The sequence below is a fragment of the Pelecanus crispus genome, chromosome 3 (assembly GCF_030463565.1).
Source record: "Pelecanus crispus isolate bPelCri1 chromosome 3, bPelCri1.pri, whole genome shotgun sequence".
NCBI lineage: Eukaryota > Metazoa > Chordata > Aves > Pelecaniformes > Pelecanidae > Pelecanus > Pelecanus crispus.
The window spans coordinates 129,913,851-129,932,713 of NC_134645.1; the positions used below are offsets into that span (position 1 = coordinate 129,913,851).

The following is an 18,863-nucleotide window of genomic DNA, read 5'->3' on the forward strand; positions in this document are numbered from 1 at the left end:
CTCTGCTCATATGTGAAGCAATTCCACACCCTACCCAATGTTACCTTTTGATATTCCTCCTTAGATCTCAAGGCAGCTTCCATCTGTTCCTGAGAAAACGTGTAGATGGCTGAGCGATACTGTGTGCCAATGTCATTACCTTGTCGCATTCCTGGGGAGAGAGAAAACACAGCACACCATGAGGATCATCCTCCCTATCTGACTGGGCTGCAGGCATAAGTTCAACAGACCTAAATTTAGGATGTCCCATACACCTGGATTAGCACAGTCTCTTACATGCTTACTCAGTAGGTATTTTTAGAAAGTCCAAGTCTTTCTTTGGTTCAATAGTCCTGGAGAGATTCAACTCTGATATCTCCTTTTAAATGACATGCAAATGAAATGTGAGCATTTCACATTTTGGTACATCACGCAGTAGTCAAATACAGACGGAAAACCTTAAATAATCAAGCTGCAGTTAGTGTAATCAAGGTACTATTGAAATATTTATTTTGAACCATGCAAATGGCTACAGAACAAAGTTTATTTTACCAAGTGCTTAAAAATTTTCTTGTGCTGGAGGAATACATCTTAATGGGAGAAAGGTTCAAAATACCCCTGGAAATAACTAGCTATTCTTTTCTATTCACAAAGCAATAATCTTGCTAAAAGACTAGTATGCATGCATTGCTGAATTAGCTCTGAAGTTCTCAATTCCTACCATCATCACCACTATTAAGGAGAGAAGGAATGACTTACGAAGCTCTCAAATCTGAGCTCCAAAGAGACTCCGACAGAGAATTGTGCTAAGAGGAAGGTTTGGAGAAAGTCTGGCTGCATTGGTACTGTTATAGAGTGAGCAATGCTTAGGAACAGCAACCCTCTTACAATTTTTTTGAGTTTGGGAGCAATAGAAAACAAAGGTATAGATTTTTTTTGTGTTCAAGAAACGGGTAGACATGGCACTTTGGGACATGGTTTAGTGGGCATGGGGGTGTTGGGTTGACAATTGGAATGATGATCTTAAAGGTCCTTTCCAACCTTAGTGATTCCTAGTTTTACTTTGATTGTAAAATAATCCAGCCACCAAGCCAGGAAACATGAAATTCCTACTTTACCCTTAATTGGTTTAGTGGTGGACTTGGCAGTGTTAGGTTAATGGTTGGACTGGATGATCTTAAAGGTCTTTTCCAACCTAAACGATTCTATGATTCTATCAGCAGTAAAGGGACTGATCCTTGTACCAGAATTACTCATCTATGATGTAATTTCAAGGAGTTACTGAGTATGTATAACTAGGGTTTTGTTTTCCTAATGTTAGATATGGACAATATCATATAGTTTTGCCATTCATATTATCTACATGTAGGTTGCAAATAGAATTTAGTATAGATTATGTCTATAGAATCATAGAATCATAGAATCGTTTAGGTTGGAAAGGACCTTTAAGATCATCAGTCCAATCATCAACCCAACACCCCCATGCCCACTAAACTATGTCCCAAAGTGCCACATCTACACGTTTGTTGAACACTTCCAGGGATGGTGACTCCACCACCTCTCTGGGCAGCCTGTTCCAATGCTTGACTACCCTTTCCATGAAGAAATTTTTCCTCATATGCAAACTAAACCTCCCCCGGCACAACTTGAGGCCATTTCCTCTCATCCTATTGCTTGTTCCCTGGGAGAAGAGACCAACCCCCACCTCACCACACCCTCCTGTCAGGTAGCTGTAGAGAGCGATAAGGTCTCCCCTCAGCCTCCTTTTCTGCAGACTAAACAACCCCAGTTCCCTCAGCCGCTCCTCATAAGACTTGTTCTCAAGACCCTTCACCAGCTTCATTGCCCTTCTCTGGACACGTTCCAGCACCTCAATGTCCTTCTTGTAGTGAGGAGCCCAAAACTGAACACAGTATTCGAGGTGCAGCCTCAGCAGTGCCGAGTACAGGGGGAAATATACGTAATCCCTTCAAAAGACTAGTTGTATGAAGTTGCTCATGTACAAATTTCCAAAATATGAGATGGATTCTACATACGAAACTATAAAATAATGGGCCAAAGCAGAGGGAAGTTAACTGTCCCCTCAGGTGACTAGCCCAGATATGGCTTGGCATTATGCAGTCCCAGGCAGCCACGCTGGCCAAAGGCATTGCTGCCTCTCATCGTTATCCATTCCCATTCCCTCAGGCAGAAATACTGTAAGCCAGCTTTGCTGTGGATAATTCCATAAAGTCAAACAGCCTTAGAGAGGAGCTTTAGCCTTAAGAACGATCTGGAGGTGCAGTTTTGCAACTGCAATTGCAGTTTTACAGTTTCTGTCTTTCATAACCTTGTTCCCAATTTTGCATTCTAGAACAGAACTTTTTGCTTTGCTGTAATAAATTGTATTGATTCTGAGTTTGTCTGGTGTTGTATATGAACTTGGGTGAGTGAAAAAAAAGGAGTTTCTGAAGCAGACTCAAAGAAAAAGACTCTTCCCAAATGCCTGCAACCCAAGACAATTTGGAAATCATCAGGGTTTGTCTTTTGACTGCCACCAGACTACAGAAGCCTCTTTGAAGATTACCATCAACTCTCAGGACTACAGAGATGAAATGGAAAAAAACCCTGCAAATCCTGATACCCCCCTAGCAAAGGGCAGAGGTATAGAAAGAGCCTGTGATACTGGGGGGAAAAAGATGCTATCAACATAATACCACTCATTAAAACATGATAACTTTTATCCCTCTTGTACTTTCCAAGGAAACAGAAAAATGTTTAAAGGATTGTACAATAAACAAATGTAATCCGGCTGAAATATTTATGAACTAAAAGATGCAGAAATGTTTTCAAAGATGCATTTGGTCAAAAAGTCCATTCAGTAACCAACGGTATACATGAGTGAATGTAATTCCAAAAAATATTATGGAGTTTTCTGATGATTTGGGTTACTTTTTAACATACATATAGTATGCCAGTTTCTAGCATGCACTTCAGGAATATGAGTTTAGCATGAGCTCATGTGCACGGCGCTCTGAGTGAGAAGATAAACCAGATTATTTAATATATGCTACCGTTACATAGTAATAGGGAAGTGGCCAGCTTAGTTAATTTAATGAAGAGAAGGTTAAGAGAACTGACTCTGATTCAGATATACATATATAAATAACCTGAGAAATAAGGCTCTTTAGTCTTGCCAAAGTCACTTGGTAGAGCAACTGAAAGCCAAAGTATACAAAATCCAAATGGGAAATAAGGCAACGTTCAAATAGTGAAGAGCACTTCTTATTGGAACAATGCACCTAAAGCCACATCCCTTTCCTGAGGGCTTCACATCAAGGATATACATTTTCCACAAAGATACATCAAACCTCAAACAGCTGTACAAGGTCAGTCATAAAATCATGAAGTTAAGGAGGAGGTCAGGCTGTGTGATAATAACGGCCCCTCCTAGCACTCAAGTGTTGCCTTGCACTGTTAAACCATCCACTTGCTATGAAGAAGACTGAACAGGTATTGTGTTACCCCAAAGTGTAGCTTTAATGGGATCAATCATCTAAGCTAAAATGCCATTTATTTTTACTTGTTACTTAAATTAATTTGTACCTAAATCTCCCGCAATAAGTAGCTAATACATTACCTAAGCCACAAAGACTACAAGATAATAAAGCAAATTAAATTCCATGTGTACAGACATAATCAATTGCCACTGTTGCTGTTGTTATTTGTAATGTACCTCACGTGTACAAACTTACTTCTCAAGGGTCCATCACTGACTTTTTTAAAACCCTCTGGCAAGTCTTACTTGTTGAGTTTCACTAACTCAATGAGTAGCAAACAAGGCAAGAAATTCAATTTACTAAACAACTGTGGTAGGATGATTGAGCTTAACAATCTTGACTTTGTCTGAAAGAAAGTATACTAAATCAAAAATGATCTCTGCTTGGCTATCTAAAAATTCCACAATGGCATCTGTAGTTAACTTTCCTTCCGTTTCTGAAATGTCTGTCTTATTTTGCCTATCATGACATTCTGTCTCTCTCTGTTAACATAATACCACAGTTATACACATTAGGCTTCAGATAAGAATGTGAAAATATAAATAATTAATTTAATAAAGATGGTAAATGTACTGGAAGATATTGTGTACTGTTAAATCAAACAACATTCTTACAAGGGATTGTCAACATTGCTGCCATTGATTCTAGCTACACTGGATGCACGTTAGACTCCGAAAAAGTTTTTCTGCTGAGACAATGAACCAACCTCTGATCTTCTGTGCACCAAAACGGTTCAACTAACATCAAGAAATTTGTTCTAAGTTTATAATAATACAACTAAAACCACAGATAATCTCCACAGGCTTCACGTCATTCACCTTGCCTACAAGGTCCCAGGTAATTAAAGAGGACTTAAACACATTTGTTAAACACCCTTCAAAACCAGTATCTATTGCAAACTGTAATCAGACATTATAAAAATTGAGATTTAGAAGTACGTTGAATGACCACTATTTTTGTTACATTGTCATACAAAAATGAACAAAGCTTTTGACATTATAGATTGGATGGATTAAAGCAATATTTATTATCACTAATGAATGCATTTCAGGATCAGATTTCCCACAAAAATTCTCTGCAAAGAATTTTATCAGAATAACACATTTTCACTTGAGAAGAAGAAAGTTCTTTTTTTCACCTGTGCCAAACTTCATTTTTAAGAGATGCATATGATTTTGCTTTAATTCCAAATCAAACCAGTGAATCAGGTTTGTCTAAATCTTCAGTACTGGAAGAAGGAATAATTCCTACAGAACATCAGCTGCACATCTTCAGAGCAGCTGGATCTTCTAGGCAGGGAAATGCTGATTGCCTACAACTGTTCTTCTGCAGGATGTCTTAAAGTCACTCTCTGTGCAAAGCCTGCCAATTTGGGGATAGAATTTAGGGAAAAGCCAGGAGATAACTCTTTTCCTCAAGGATATAATATGTGGGGAAATCTGTCAGTAGGGTCTGAACCTCCTTTTCATTCTGGGCTGAGATGATAACCAGGTTGCTTCGTAAAGATGTTAACAAAATGTATTAACAGTGAGGAATGACCAAAGCACCTCAGTGGTTCTCAGCCTGGACCACTCTAGAGAACATAAATTTCTTCACTGTGCCAGCAGAGACCAGAACACCAATTAATCAAAAAATGCCCTCAAGAGCATAGCGCTTGCTCTGACTTTTATGAAGCAGAAATTTGTGGCCACAGGATGGTAGATGGAAAGGACAGGGAGCTGTAATAGTCCCCCAGATCCTGCAAAAGCAATCATTCCCAGCTTGAAATTGCATGCAATACAAACTCCTTGCCACTGGAAAAACTATTATTTGCCAAAATGTAGACAACAGTCAAAGAAATGGCTCTAAAAAGCCCTCTTACCAAGACTTTGATATCTTCTGAAGCACCTGATGACTTAGTTTTGGTCTCCCCCATATTCTTTGGTGTCAAAGTAGTAAATACTGGCTCTCCTTTGATTTGAATGATCAGAATATACGAAATCATCCCTGCTTCTATTCATCTGGTCAGTGCTTTTTCCTTCATAGTTTCTATACCTTACTACAGTGCCTTCTTGGCAGGCACAAAGAGTTGTCCCTTTAAAGCAGTTACACTGTTGTTACACTACAGTTTGAGTTTCTACGCTACAGTTTGAGATGCATTTTAGGTAGATCATTGTCCTTCCTGTCTAACTCCAGAGTACCTTGAGATCAATAGGAAATAAGAATATCCACAGCCTTAATAAAAACACGTATTTCCCAGTACTATACTTGCTTTTTTTTTTTTCTTTAGAAATGGAGTATTAATTGCAAACAAGCAGATTTGTTTCAAAACGGTGATTTTTTAATATATTACCTACAGAAGGCTAAAGCAAAATATACTTTAGTTATTTTATTGGCTAAATCAGGGATTTCTTTTGAAGACTCAACCCTCGCATGACTTGAAAGTAATACTTATACAACACTCCCTGTCTTCTCTCCATTTAAAAATAATAAAAAAAATGTAATGGCATCATTTGTCAACCTTGCTATTCTCAGAGGATCCCAAGCATAATGGAGATAAATGAATAAGGCCTGTTAGACTCTTCTGTGCCACCCAGTGAAATTTTAAAGGGCAGTTCATAGCTCTTATTTTTATCATAATTTTTTCTGTGATTTACAGTCTTTTCTGCAGCTGTCACTTGTTTTCTTACACCCGCAGAAACCTGATATACTGATTGGTCATTTTCTTTTCCCCAATCAATCCTTGCTGAGTTAAGACTAATAAAACTCCTTCTTCCAGCTCATCATATAATTATTTAGTAAAAATCAATTGCACCATGTCACCCTGGCTTGATGTCATCACTCACTGTAATGATTACATCTATACAGCTTAAAAGTTGCCAAGGGAAAGTAAAACTCTTTATAGCATATGATTAAAGGAGAAAAATGTTAATAGAAAAGAAGTTAGTTACAGTGCTGTGGATTGAGAGTTCTTGATGATTTTCAAGGTGCTGGGGTGCAGGAAGGATAGATGAAGTATAAAAGAGTTTCTGCAGAAGGTTATAATACATTAATGAGCTTTTACATATTAAAGAAAACTTTTATACTGTCGATAGACCAAAGGTTTACAAAGCTTTCAATATACATGGTTTTCAGTGACAAGGAGGAAACTATAGTTTTGGTCTTCCCCATTTGCTCTGGGATCAAGACAGCAAATACTAGCTTTCCCTATAAATTCTGACTTGCACATATACTTAGAATATCATGGTTACAGCAATGTTTTTAATAATTTACATCATCTTCAAAAATGTCTGGTCTTAACCTTCATCAAACTGTCAGATTACTGGTTTTCTGGTGTAGCTTTGAAGCTAAAACAGAATCACAGATTTGCTGAGGTTGGAAGGGACTTGTGGAGGTCTCTAGCCCAACACCCCTGCTCAAAATAGTGTCAGCTAGAGCAGCTTGTCCAGGGCCTTGTCCGGTCCAGATCTGAATATTTCCAAGGACAAAGATATTACAAAATGCTTCCTTAAGCTTTCCAGTGCTGGTGTAAATGAGCTTATTTATGACAGTCAATACAACACTCACTGTGTGAAATAATAAATAGCTCTTTAAGTAGAGAGTTTTTCAGACAGCAGATTCTTCATTAATGCTATAACATACCCAGAAACACTGATGAAGACACAGGAGAACACACTCCATCACTCTTTTAGCAATGACATTTTGTGGGAATGGGATGAGTTTCTGCCACCAATTTGCTGCAACAAGAAATCTTGTCTGTTCCCACCACCGATGGCCAACATGCTGCTACAACAGAACCCAAATCACAGTGAAAAAGAGCAGCTTTATAAAGCTTTGATTTTGTGGAACCTGCCATGGTAGTAATGGCCCTTCCTCAGGGCGGCCAGGGTTGACTCTGATCTATGCCACCCAGCTACATGACATTTCTGCTTTCTCCCCAGAGCTGGACCAGTGATACCTGCACTGCCTTTCCACGCAGATGTGAGGAGGAAGGCCCTCCTCCTCTCTTCCATCAAATTACCAGAGAAGAACTGAGAGGCAGAAGGCGTGCAAACAGGTTTGTGAGATGAGAGGGAGAAAAAGCCAAGAAAAGAGGTCCCATTGGATTGGGCTAAAAGGAAATAGCACTGCCCTGTAATGAAATAAATTTCCCTGCCAGGCCTTCTACAGCTTCCTCACCTCTTATGAAATTTCCCATTCTAACTCACTGGGTAGGAGTGCTGTTAGTACAGTGACAAACAGTAGCCTGTCACCTCCTGTAGACCCTAATGACACCCTGTCCAAAAGGTTTAACAGCACTGCAATACAAAAACCATCACAATATGACCCCATTGGACAATGTGCTTAATAATACGCTTTAACTTTTAGTCAGCCCTGAAGTGGTTGGGCAGTGGGACTAGATGATCCTTGTAGGTCCCCTCCAACTGAATATTCTATTCTATTCTGTTCTATTCCTCTCTATTTTAGATTGGGCATAAGGAAGAAATGGTCACTGGACCAGGTTGCCCAGACAAGTTGTGGATGGCCCATCCCTGAAAGTGTTCAGAGTCAGGTTGGATGGGGCTTTGACCAATGCGACCTAGTGAAAGATGTCCCTGCTCAGGGCAGAGGGGTTGGACTAATGATCTTTGAAGGTCATTCCCAACCCAAACTTTTCTGTGATTCTGCAATTCACATACTCTCATCACACCATACTAAATTAGTATGGCCCGCCCTAGCATCTGCTGGGATAAGTCATCCAAGAACTAGAAGCTGACTAGGGAAGTGACTAGCAGGACTAGGGCAGTTATCGTCCCTCTGTACTCAGCACTGCTGAGGGCACACCTCGAATGCTGTGTTCAGTTTTGGGCCCCTCACAACAAGAAAGACATTGTAGCTAGCGATAGGATGAGAGGAAATGGGCTCAAGTTGCATCAGGGGAGGTTTAGATGGGATATGAGGAAAAATTTCTTCATGGAAAGAGTAGTCAAGCATTGGAACAGGCTGCCCAGAGAGGTGGTGGAGTCCCCATCCCTGGAAGTGTTCAAAAAACAGGTAGACGTGGCACTTTGGGACATGGTTTAGTGGGCATGGGGGTGTTGGGTTGATGATTGGACTGATGATCTTAGAGGGCCTTTCCAACCTTAATGATTCCTAGTTTTCACTTCCATTATAAAAAATCCAGCCACCAAGCCAGGAAACATGAAATTGCTACTTTACCCTTAATTGGTTTAGTGGTGGACTTGACAGTGTTAGGTTAATGGTTGGACTGGATGATCTTAAAGGTCTTTTCCAACTTAAATGATTCTATGATTCTGTGACTGAGGTGCTGGAGCATGTCCAGAGAAGGGCAATGAAGCTGGTGAAGGAAGGGTCTGGAGCACAGGGCTGATGGGGAGCGGCTGAGGGAGCTGGGGTTGTTTAGTCTGGAGAAGAGGAGGCTGAGGGGAGACCTCATCGCTCTCTACAACTGCCTGAAAGGAGGGTGTAGTGAGGTGGGTGTTGGGCTCTTCTCCCAAGTAGCTAGTGATAGGACGAGAGGAAACAGCCTCAAGTTGCACCAGGGGAGGTTCAGACTGGATATTAGGAAAAATTTCTTCACAGAAAGGGTTGTCAAGCATTGGAACAGGCTGCCCAGGGAAGTGGTTGAGTCCCCATCCCTGGAGGTATTTAAAATGCGTGTAGATGTGGCGCTTCGGGACATGGTTTAGTGGTGGACTTGGCAGTGTTACGTTAACAGCTGGACTTGATGATCTTAAAGGTGTTTTCCAACCTAAATGATTCTATGACTCTATGACAAGATAAACACTCTCAGGAGATTCTTCACCTCCTTCTTCTCCCATATGGAATAAACCTCTCCTGCCCCTCTGCATTCCCCATTACCTGGGCATTGGTCTCTACAGTTTTGGCAGCCTGCTTTATATCCAATATGAAATAAAGAGGCAACTCTGAGAATGCATAACTCTGCAGTGGTAGGTTTTAAGTTCAATCCAGCAACATGACCACCATTTTTTTCTGCTTCCAACTTTTATCTTGTGCTTATCCATATGCAATGAAGGAGAAGCACAAATATCACATGTATTTCATGTTGGTCAATAACTATTGCTTTGCCCTTAGTTGTTCACAGAGACATTCCCATATGGTATATCAGGGACTTTTTCAGGCCTCCAACATTATCAGATTTGGGCCATGAAGAGTTATCAGGTCTCCCTTTTGTCCATTAATGGAAATCACAGGCTGTCCTCCAGAAGGGGCAGTAGTATACCATGGTAGTATACCATGGCAGGCCCCATCTTTGACCAATTCTCTTTGCTTTTTATTAGCATTATTATTCAATAGTTATAAAATGCATCACATTGCTCCTCAAGATCGTTCAATTATTTTACAAAACTAGGAAGTCTGAATGAAGACTTGGTTTGAAAGAAGAGTTCCCTGTATGCTTTGTTATTTATTAATTCATTCAAAGATAACATTGTTTAAAGGCATTTTTGAATGCTCTTTGACCTCTGAAGGAAGTGCATGATCTACTTGAGCCCACAAAAAAACCATAGGTTAGTTTTTGATGAGTGTCACAAAGCTTAAGTATTAAATGTCACTGGCAGACAGGAATTTTAATCCATTTCTAATTATTAATTGAAAATACATCTTTACCAGTAGTGCACAGAGCAGGCAAATAGAATGGTTAATATATACATAAGTCATCCTTAATGGCATTAAACTTATTGTAGGGGACTTTTTCTTACTTAACTTTAATCAAAAGTTAAATGATTATTTTTAGACAACTTTTTAGCCTTTTTCTCTCATAAACAGACATTCGGCCTTTTCAGAGGTGCCTTCTCTTAAAAATCTGTCTCAGGGCTGGACAAACCTAGGACAGGAGTGAAATCTTTTAACAGTATTTATCGGTGCAGCTGGAACTAAGCTTCCAGGTTTAGGTGACCAAAAGCTGACCAAACATAGGTGCCTAATTTGGGGGGAGTCAACCATGTTGACTAGATCTCCACTGAAAATCATGGGAGCTGAGACAGTCCATGCCTATGGAAACATCTAAATTTAGGTGGCTTTATCTCAGTCTTTATCCCACCCGACGTGTCTACGCTGGTCAGACAAATCTGACCGAAGGTCTTGAAAGTCTTCAATACCAAATAAATGCATAGAGCAGAGACATCTGGAAGAGACTGGAGGACACAAGACAGGGTATAAGGGAGCCCCACATTTTCTAAAGCACAACTGGAAGACAGGCAGAAGGTGCAAGAGGATCTGGCATGGTGAAAAACATTCCTGTTTAGGCATCTGAATTGGACCCTCATTGCCTCTTTTCTTCATGGACTAGCTGTGTTGTGATCCTTACAAAAAGCTGGACAACTACTGATCATGTGCTAAAATATAATTAAGAAACAGAGCAATTCAGACCAAGTATTACATAGAGCTCAGCTATGGAATCACACAAATTTGCTATTGTTTTCTTTATGTGCCTTCTCCATTCTGTTCATTTATCTGTTGCTCACTAATGTCTTGCCTAAATTTAGGCATGTGTTAACACTATGAATCTAAACCTACTATGATCCACCAGGTGTTACTGCAACAGTAATAAATAGTGATAATAAAAATAACAGTGTTGTCATTTGCTTTTATCAGCAGATAAACTCATGGGACATTGCTCTCTCAAAACACAGACAAGTATGCTCTTATAAATATGCGAGAGAAAATTGCAGGCAGAGAAAAACAGTCATTCACTGAAAATATTGTTGTTTAGAATAGAGTCGGCTTTGACCTCTTGTACCTAATTATACATGAAAACAAAGATTAAAAGCCTACTAATAATCACCATAAACTATGATTAATGATGCCATGCTTCAGTGCCTCAGATTTCTAGACCCAAATTCACTAGTGGGTTATTTGAAGAAGAAAAGAATATTTGGTATTACTTTGTTTTGACTTTGTCTATTGCTTTCCTTGTATAAAGATCAGGAACAGTCCATCAAAAAAGTATGCAGAAAAAGACCTTACGAGGTTGCTCTTTTCTAATTCTATAAACACACATGCAAATCCAGCTGCTGTTATTCACACCACATACCCATGGATATTTGGACTTCATGGATATTTGAAAGCTACTGAAGACAGTCCTAAACATTGAGAAGTCCAGATTTTCCTTCAGAGTTAAAAATCAACACGCCTGAATTAAAACAAAGATCCATTTCCTTATCCCTTCCTCTTCCTCTCCTCAATTACAAACACAGTTATGCTATAGAATCACAGAATCATAGACTCATAGAATCATTTAGGCTGGAAAAGACCTTTAAGATCATCTGGTCCAACCATTAAGCTAACACTGTCAAGTCCACCACTAAACCAATTAAGGGGAGAGTAGCAATTTCATGTTTCCTGGCTTGGTGGCTGGATTTTTTAATGAAAGTAAAAACTAGGAATCATTAAGGTTGGAAAGGCCCTCTAAGATCATCACTCCAATCATCAACCCAACACCCCCATGCCCACTAAACCATGTCCCAGAGTGCCACGTCTACCTGTTTTTTGAACACTTCCAGGGATGGGGACTCCACCACCTCTCTGGGCAGCCTGTTCCTATGCTTATAAGGGATGGGGACTCCACCACCTCTCTAGGCAGCCTGTTCCTATGCTTAGAATTACAAAATAACCCAGAAGTGATCCCAAGGATGACTGTAGGAGAATAAAAGCATCTTCCAAAGTTGTTCTTAGCAGATACAGGCATTATGAACAAAAGGAATCCCTTCAGGTTAGTGGTGGGCTCATGTTTCCCACAGCATAAGAGTCACAGTGTCATCTTCAATGGCACAAAAGACTGATGCCATGGCTTTTCTTGTCTTCAGGGAACATTTTATTATGGACTGCAGCAATACTGAACGATAAGTTAATTTTTAGTAGTTCTGGAGAATTGGTTAACACATCATTGTCACATACAGAATAAATAAGCTAAAAGTAGTTTAAAGGTAAGAAGAAATCAGAGCCCAGAAGGACTTTTGCCCTTGGGCCAGAATTGATTCAGCACCACTCATTTCATAACGCAAACTATTCAGCCATCTCAGCAACCATTGCACTGGCTAATAATCCCGTTCATTAAAAAAAGATGCAGAGTCAAATCTCAGCTTTTCACTGTGATATGGAAAAACAACATCTCCTAAACTGGAAATATAGGTCAGAAACAGTCTATTCTAATTTATATGGATAAAAAGAGTCTAATATGCAAATTAGGTCATGACAGCTAAAATTCCTGGGGAAGCAAAACAGCCTAATAATACGTATTTATTTTTAATGCATATTTAGTTCTAGAGAAAAGACAAAGAATGGGAACAACATAACATTAGGCATTTGAGTTCACAGAAGAAATGAAGTTGCATTCTCAAAATGCAATATTGGTTAGCACCACTGGCAAAGACTCCCTTTGCTACTTTGCAAAAAGTATAGACCACAGGTATTTATGAGATGATTATGGGCGAGGGACCACTAAATTCGTTGTTGGTGGGATGGCTAGACATCAGTCAACTACGTCCCACCATTGAGATTTCATTGGCGAGAGCAGGAATTAGAAGAACCTGAAGGCAATAGAAGCCACTGTCTCCTATCAAACAACTCACATAGTGCATATTTCTATTGTTGAGTATTCAGTCCTGCATGAACCAATATACATTTATCTTTATTGTGTCTCAGCATATCGATTTCCATGGCTTTTTTAATTTATCAACACAGAGCTGTGTTTTATTCGTTTCCTCCAAGAGCCTCCTAGCAATGTCTTTACCACAGATTTAATTAGCATCCTCTCCACTATATCCTCCAAGTCATTAATGAAAATATTGAAGAGTATTGGACCAAGAATGGCTCCCTGAGGGGTTGGTAATTCTATTTTGAATATATTTAATGTCTGGTGACAATAGATTTTGTATTTCTACTGTTTTTTGTTACACCTTGTAATAATGCTGAAACCATCAGGACTCTTAATAACATTTGAAATACAAGGCAAAGGTGCTCTGTGCTTTAATCTGAGACTTGCAAATTTCATTCAAATTATAAAGGGAAGAGAGTTGCAGAAATGTAAAGAGAAAAATCAAAAATGGTTATATTTTACATGGAGAGATTACTCTTTTCCCTTTAATCTCTAAATGAAGTTACAGGCCTGTGGCAGAATACATAATGCTGGTTTAGGGTCGCTGTAGCATTTTTTATGTGTACAGCTGTTCTTCCACTGGTGTAAGTAGACACATCTGCTCATTAGCAATACAATGTCATTTCTAGTGTCTAATTTTAATTATTTGCAGATGATAGATTCCTTATGCAATGTCTAAAAAAAGTATAGTCCTTCAAAACTGGTGAGAAATAAATATACCCTCTGCAACTAAAATGGGTCAGCACAATGAAAAACAGATATTAATCTGGAGAATTCATGTATCAGCACTAAGGCTAAATGCCAAACTGTTTGGAAGGTCACAGGGAGGAGAAATGGCTCATACATCTCTTCTTTATCGTGGATACACAAGACATATGGACTAAGAGATGTTCTGAATGAATCTGGCAGGTGATGAGTTTGTTGTAGTACAGATGGTCCTCAACTGCTGGAAAAATATCAATCCTGCTTACATTTCCTGTACAAACACAGGCAAGATAAGGACTTCTTCATGACAGAAAGGAGGAATGAGATTACTTACCAGTAACTTTGGTTCTTTGTATATTCACACTCAAAGAATCAATAAGTCTAGAAGAAAATTTCCAGAAGCTCTTGGGCAGCGGTGGCCATGGCTGCCTTTGCCCTTCACCCCGTTGTCAGAGGGCAGCCAAAACTATGGAGTCCTGGCTTCCTCTCAGCTCCTTCCACTAATTCAAAAACCCAAACAGAAAGCCAGAAGAAGCAATGAAAAAGGATGGGATTTGTGTACAACAGGGGCTCACCCCAGGGAACTGTAGTACCTAAGTTATTTCTTGTGGGCTGGGGAGGATTAGGTCCTCTTGACAAACACAGGGAGCAGAACCACCAAAACAAGCATCCGGTTTGGATCGTATTCAAGAGAGAAAAGAGCTAAAGGAGACAAGTGGATTTTTCATTTGTCTCAAACATGTTTTAAAGAGAAATAACTAATATTGTTTTGTCTTCTGCTTGTCTTCTGTACAGCCATTGAAAGCAACAAGGAGCCTTTAAAGTTGCCTTGGACTGGGCTGAAATCTCTGACACATGCAGGACTTCAACCACACACAGGGTCAGTTGGAGGATGAACAGTAATATGCTGTACAGGAATCACATTTGCACCATGACAAACAGAGTCCTCTGGTATCAGATAGATTTTTTCCAAAGGTGGAGAAATAGTTTCTGACACCCCACAAAGAGCGGCCAAACTTTCTGATCAGATAAAATATGACATCATCTCCCCTGAACATAAGCACAGTTGGATTTTGCAATTGCCTCATGCACTATAGGACAGTGCTAATGCCAGAAGGGTGGTCCCATTAGCAGTCATGCTCCTGGCAGTTTAAGTCCTGGCTGAAAATTACGTTTCACTTCAATTCATGCAGGGTTAATTTTCAGCTTGATCAGAGAACTTTGTGATTGCTAGTATCAACACAAAGAAAGAGGCTGTGTCCTGCAGACAGGTCAGGGAGAGAGAAGAAAATTGTTCTTTTTCCTAACCGTTAATTCAAACATTAGCTTACAGCAATCGTGAAACTACAGGCTGAGGCACAACACAGACAAATTTATGGTCTGAAAGTCCACATCCCTCTAGAGGCACAGCATGGAGGTGCCAGCAGAACCATCGTCAGGGTGCAATTTGAAGGAGACAATCAGGCTTATATCTTAAAAATCTGGAAAGCTCTGAGGATGGCCTCATAGCACAAAAAAAGGGGCAATATGGAATCTGCCCTACACCTCTCTAAACTTTAGAAAAATATAATTATGTACGAAGTGAATAGCCATAAGATTCTTTTGCCATATTTTCAGCATATCACATTCATTCTCTTTTTCTGTATCAGTGACAAAGAAGCAAACACCTCAAGCACTTATAGAGCTATACAGAGCAACCCTCTTATAGATAAGATCATTCCTAGGAGAGAAGGAATGCTGATCTGTGCATTAGAGGCTGAACAGAGATGACAACCATATGTCACTTGGCAGAAGTCAGGGGTTTGTTTGTTGCTTTTTCAGTATCCCAAATGTAATGAATTATAAAATAGAGCCTAAATTAATAGTCAAGGAGGACTTTATCAGGGCCCCACACTTAGGAGATGCTCATCTGGGAGAATCTCTTTCAACTCATAGACTGTTTGACTTGATCAAAGGTTCTTGCTTTTCAATAGACTTCTGTATAATACTCAGACTCAAGAGCTTCATGAAACAAGAGCCAGGCTGCCTCCCAGAGAAAATTTGAATCCCAGTGAAATGTCAGGCTTGTCTTGAAGGCAGGAGGTCCAACTGGTTGGAAAGCAGGAACTTCTGAATATTAATACACTCATGCAATACTCAATACATTCATACAGAATGACAGGACTGCCAGTCTGTACTCTTTAGGAACTTGGTACCATCTAGATTGATATTTGAAAGGTCTTTAACTGCAACAGAATGTACATATTTGATGTTTAATGACATTAGAACAATTAGATAAGTCCATTATCTCTGCTGGGGGTAGGAGGGCTTAAATGGCATTAACCTAACTTCTGGAGAAAACATGAGACAGTGCCACAGACAAAGCTTTTTGAGTGAGCGCTCAAGAAGTCCAGCACTCACTGGCTATATGAGACACTGGATTCATCCAAAGAGTCTGCTGAATTTTGTGAATAAGAAATCTTCCTAATTTATCTGCTTAGGAAAAAACTTCTCTTTGACAGACTGAATCCTGCATTCCCATAAGGCTGGCCAAATAAGACTTACTGTGTGCACACAGCTGAACCTCAGGAAAGGAGAAAAATATAATAGGTCAGAGAGAGAACTCTCACTTTCAGTATCTTTACATAAAACCACATTTCCCGTAGCAAGCTAAAAGCAGGGAGTAGATACAAATCAAGTCAAAGAAACAATTCCACTGTAAAGATCTTCTACTGCTAACTGCTCAAACTTGAAAGGGTATATAAGCATACCACCCCTATCTTACAAACCAAAGAAACTTGAAATTGGGACCTTGTGGTTTAGGTTTTCCTCAAATCAAGAAAGGTGATAGAGATGTGAGGAGCTTTGCAAAGTTCTTGAACAGAGATTAACATGAAGCAACCATAAAAATACATAGGTAAAGCAACCTGTCCAAGTCTGGGGTATGCGAAGTCTTCAGAGAAGATTGCCATCTTCTCTGTAGATAAAGTGATGCTCTTACTTTTGGCCAATTATTACAGAAGAACCATTTGGAAATTCTACTGAGCTAAGCTTCTTAGATAAAAGCCTAGGTATGTTTACATCAAGCACAGCAGTGCCACATAGCTGCCTGAGGTAGCTGTGAATGATTTGGGTATCTACATGGCACAGCGTCATGTGGAGATATTAGCTCACATCCCAGAAGGAATACAGCCACATTAGCGTGGCTCTGTGCCCGGGCTAATTAGGTGATGTTTCCCCAGTTGCCAGAAATCAAAGAGTGAATCATACATCTGCCAGCATCCAACCTTCTTCTGAAAGCACAGACTGGAACTATTTTGAACCTCTGTTATGTGAGAATGCAAGGTGAATATAAAGACATAATGTCATCATTTTACTGTTTTAAAGCCAGAAGGAATCATAGATTCATCTGATCAGACCTGTTTATCACAACTACTACACTTCATCCACATACCATTGTGTCCAGCATATGAACTTCAGTCAGCCTAAAGCACTGAAGTCCTTTAGAGAATGTTCTATCGTATGTGTGCCACAGGCAGAGCCCAACCATACCCTGTCAAAGCCAAGACTACAGGCATGGCAGACGACTGATTAGGTGGTAGTTGCCCAGATTATTTAGCAGAAATCCATTCCTCATACTGCTCTGGAAGATGAAGATTCCTATAGTCCTGGCCATTAGTTCCCAGCTCTGGCAATCAGGACGAATCCCAACATGTGAGCAAGACACATGATCCAATTAGCTAGAAATAGGATTTTTTTGCTACGTCAAAACAACCAGCCCGTTACAAAGATGCCAGCCTCTGGTGATGGCCAATCTCTGACAATCCAAAGAAAAAAAAACACAGAAAAAGACCTAAAAACAACCACTGGTAGGATAGGGAGAAAACCTCCTTCCTGACCCCTACAAGCAAACCACAGAGGCCCTGAAGCATGATTTGAAGATGGTCATTGTCTTAATGCACAGCTGCAACTATTTCAAGGATGGTGCAGACAAATTACTCTGAGCAAAACTATAAAGGAAGGACTTGAAAAGGGAGGCTCATAAATCAACAGTATAGGACACCACACTTGACACACAGACATAGAATTTCTTCTCATGACTTGAATCAAGCGCCTCTTTTAAAATGATAAATTATCTCATCTTAAATACTCGAAAAGATGGTGATGGAAAAAGACTCCAACGTTTAATTACACCGAGAGCTGTGAAACTATTTTATTCCAAGGTGGAACTTTTCAAACTTGAGCTTCCAGCTACTGGAACTTGTTATAGCTTACCAGTGGTTGGGTTGTCAACCTCACTACGAGGTATGTGCTCCTCACATAAGCACCTGTAAAGATTACTTGATCATCGTGTTACATCTCTTCAACTAGTTGAACATGTTTATTCACAGCACCAGGCCAGTTTTCAAGCTCTATATCCTTTTTCTGTCCCTCCTTCGAATCCCCAGCAATATCTCTGGATAATTCCTGGTATGTCAACACAGAAACTGCACAAAATGTTCTGAGATTTTACTGACTCTGCATACAGAAAATAGCTTTCATACTCCTGACTAAGGCTTCCCTTTTCATATAGGTAGGACTTGCAATAGTGATTTTTGTCTTTGCATTGTGCTCTGGGCTCACTGGAAGACGCTTATCCACAATAGCCCCCAGATCCTTCTCAGAGTGACTGTTTCCCAGGATGGTATCACATTTTGAAGGGATCGTGTGCATTTTTTTGTTCCCAGATGTAGTAACAAGTGGCATAATTATGATAGCTGTTAAAATATTGAAATGAGTTACTGTGCGTAGTATTTCTGGGAAATGGTAGAAAGGATGATGTTTATTGAAACTATATAAACATGTAAAACGTTTTCTCAACACAGTTTCCCATTTATGTTTGCACAGATGTGTGTGATGTCATCACGAAGCCTCTTCCAAGAAAGATAAGTTAAATCAAAAGGTTTGAATAAGGCAAATAGCTAGAATGCTCTGCTGGTGCCTCTGCACACCATCTTCTACCACTTTTTGTTCCCTTTTTCTAATCATACAAGATATTCACTGCCACTGACAAATACAAACAA

At 39.7% G+C, this 18,863-nt stretch overlaps 1 protein-coding gene across 1 annotated transcript in view; it reads right to left on the reverse strand.

The window, feature by feature from the left end:
- MSRA (methionine sulfoxide reductase A) overlaps positions 1–18,863 on the reverse strand; it is a 309,718-nt gene that overhangs the window by 97,779 nt on the left and 193,076 nt on the right. The window contains exon 5 of the mRNA XM_075708036.1: positions 45–151. Within this exon, the coding sequence (XP_075564151.1) occupies positions 45–151 (107 nt within the window). The remainder of the gene's footprint in view (positions 1–44; positions 152–18,863) is intronic.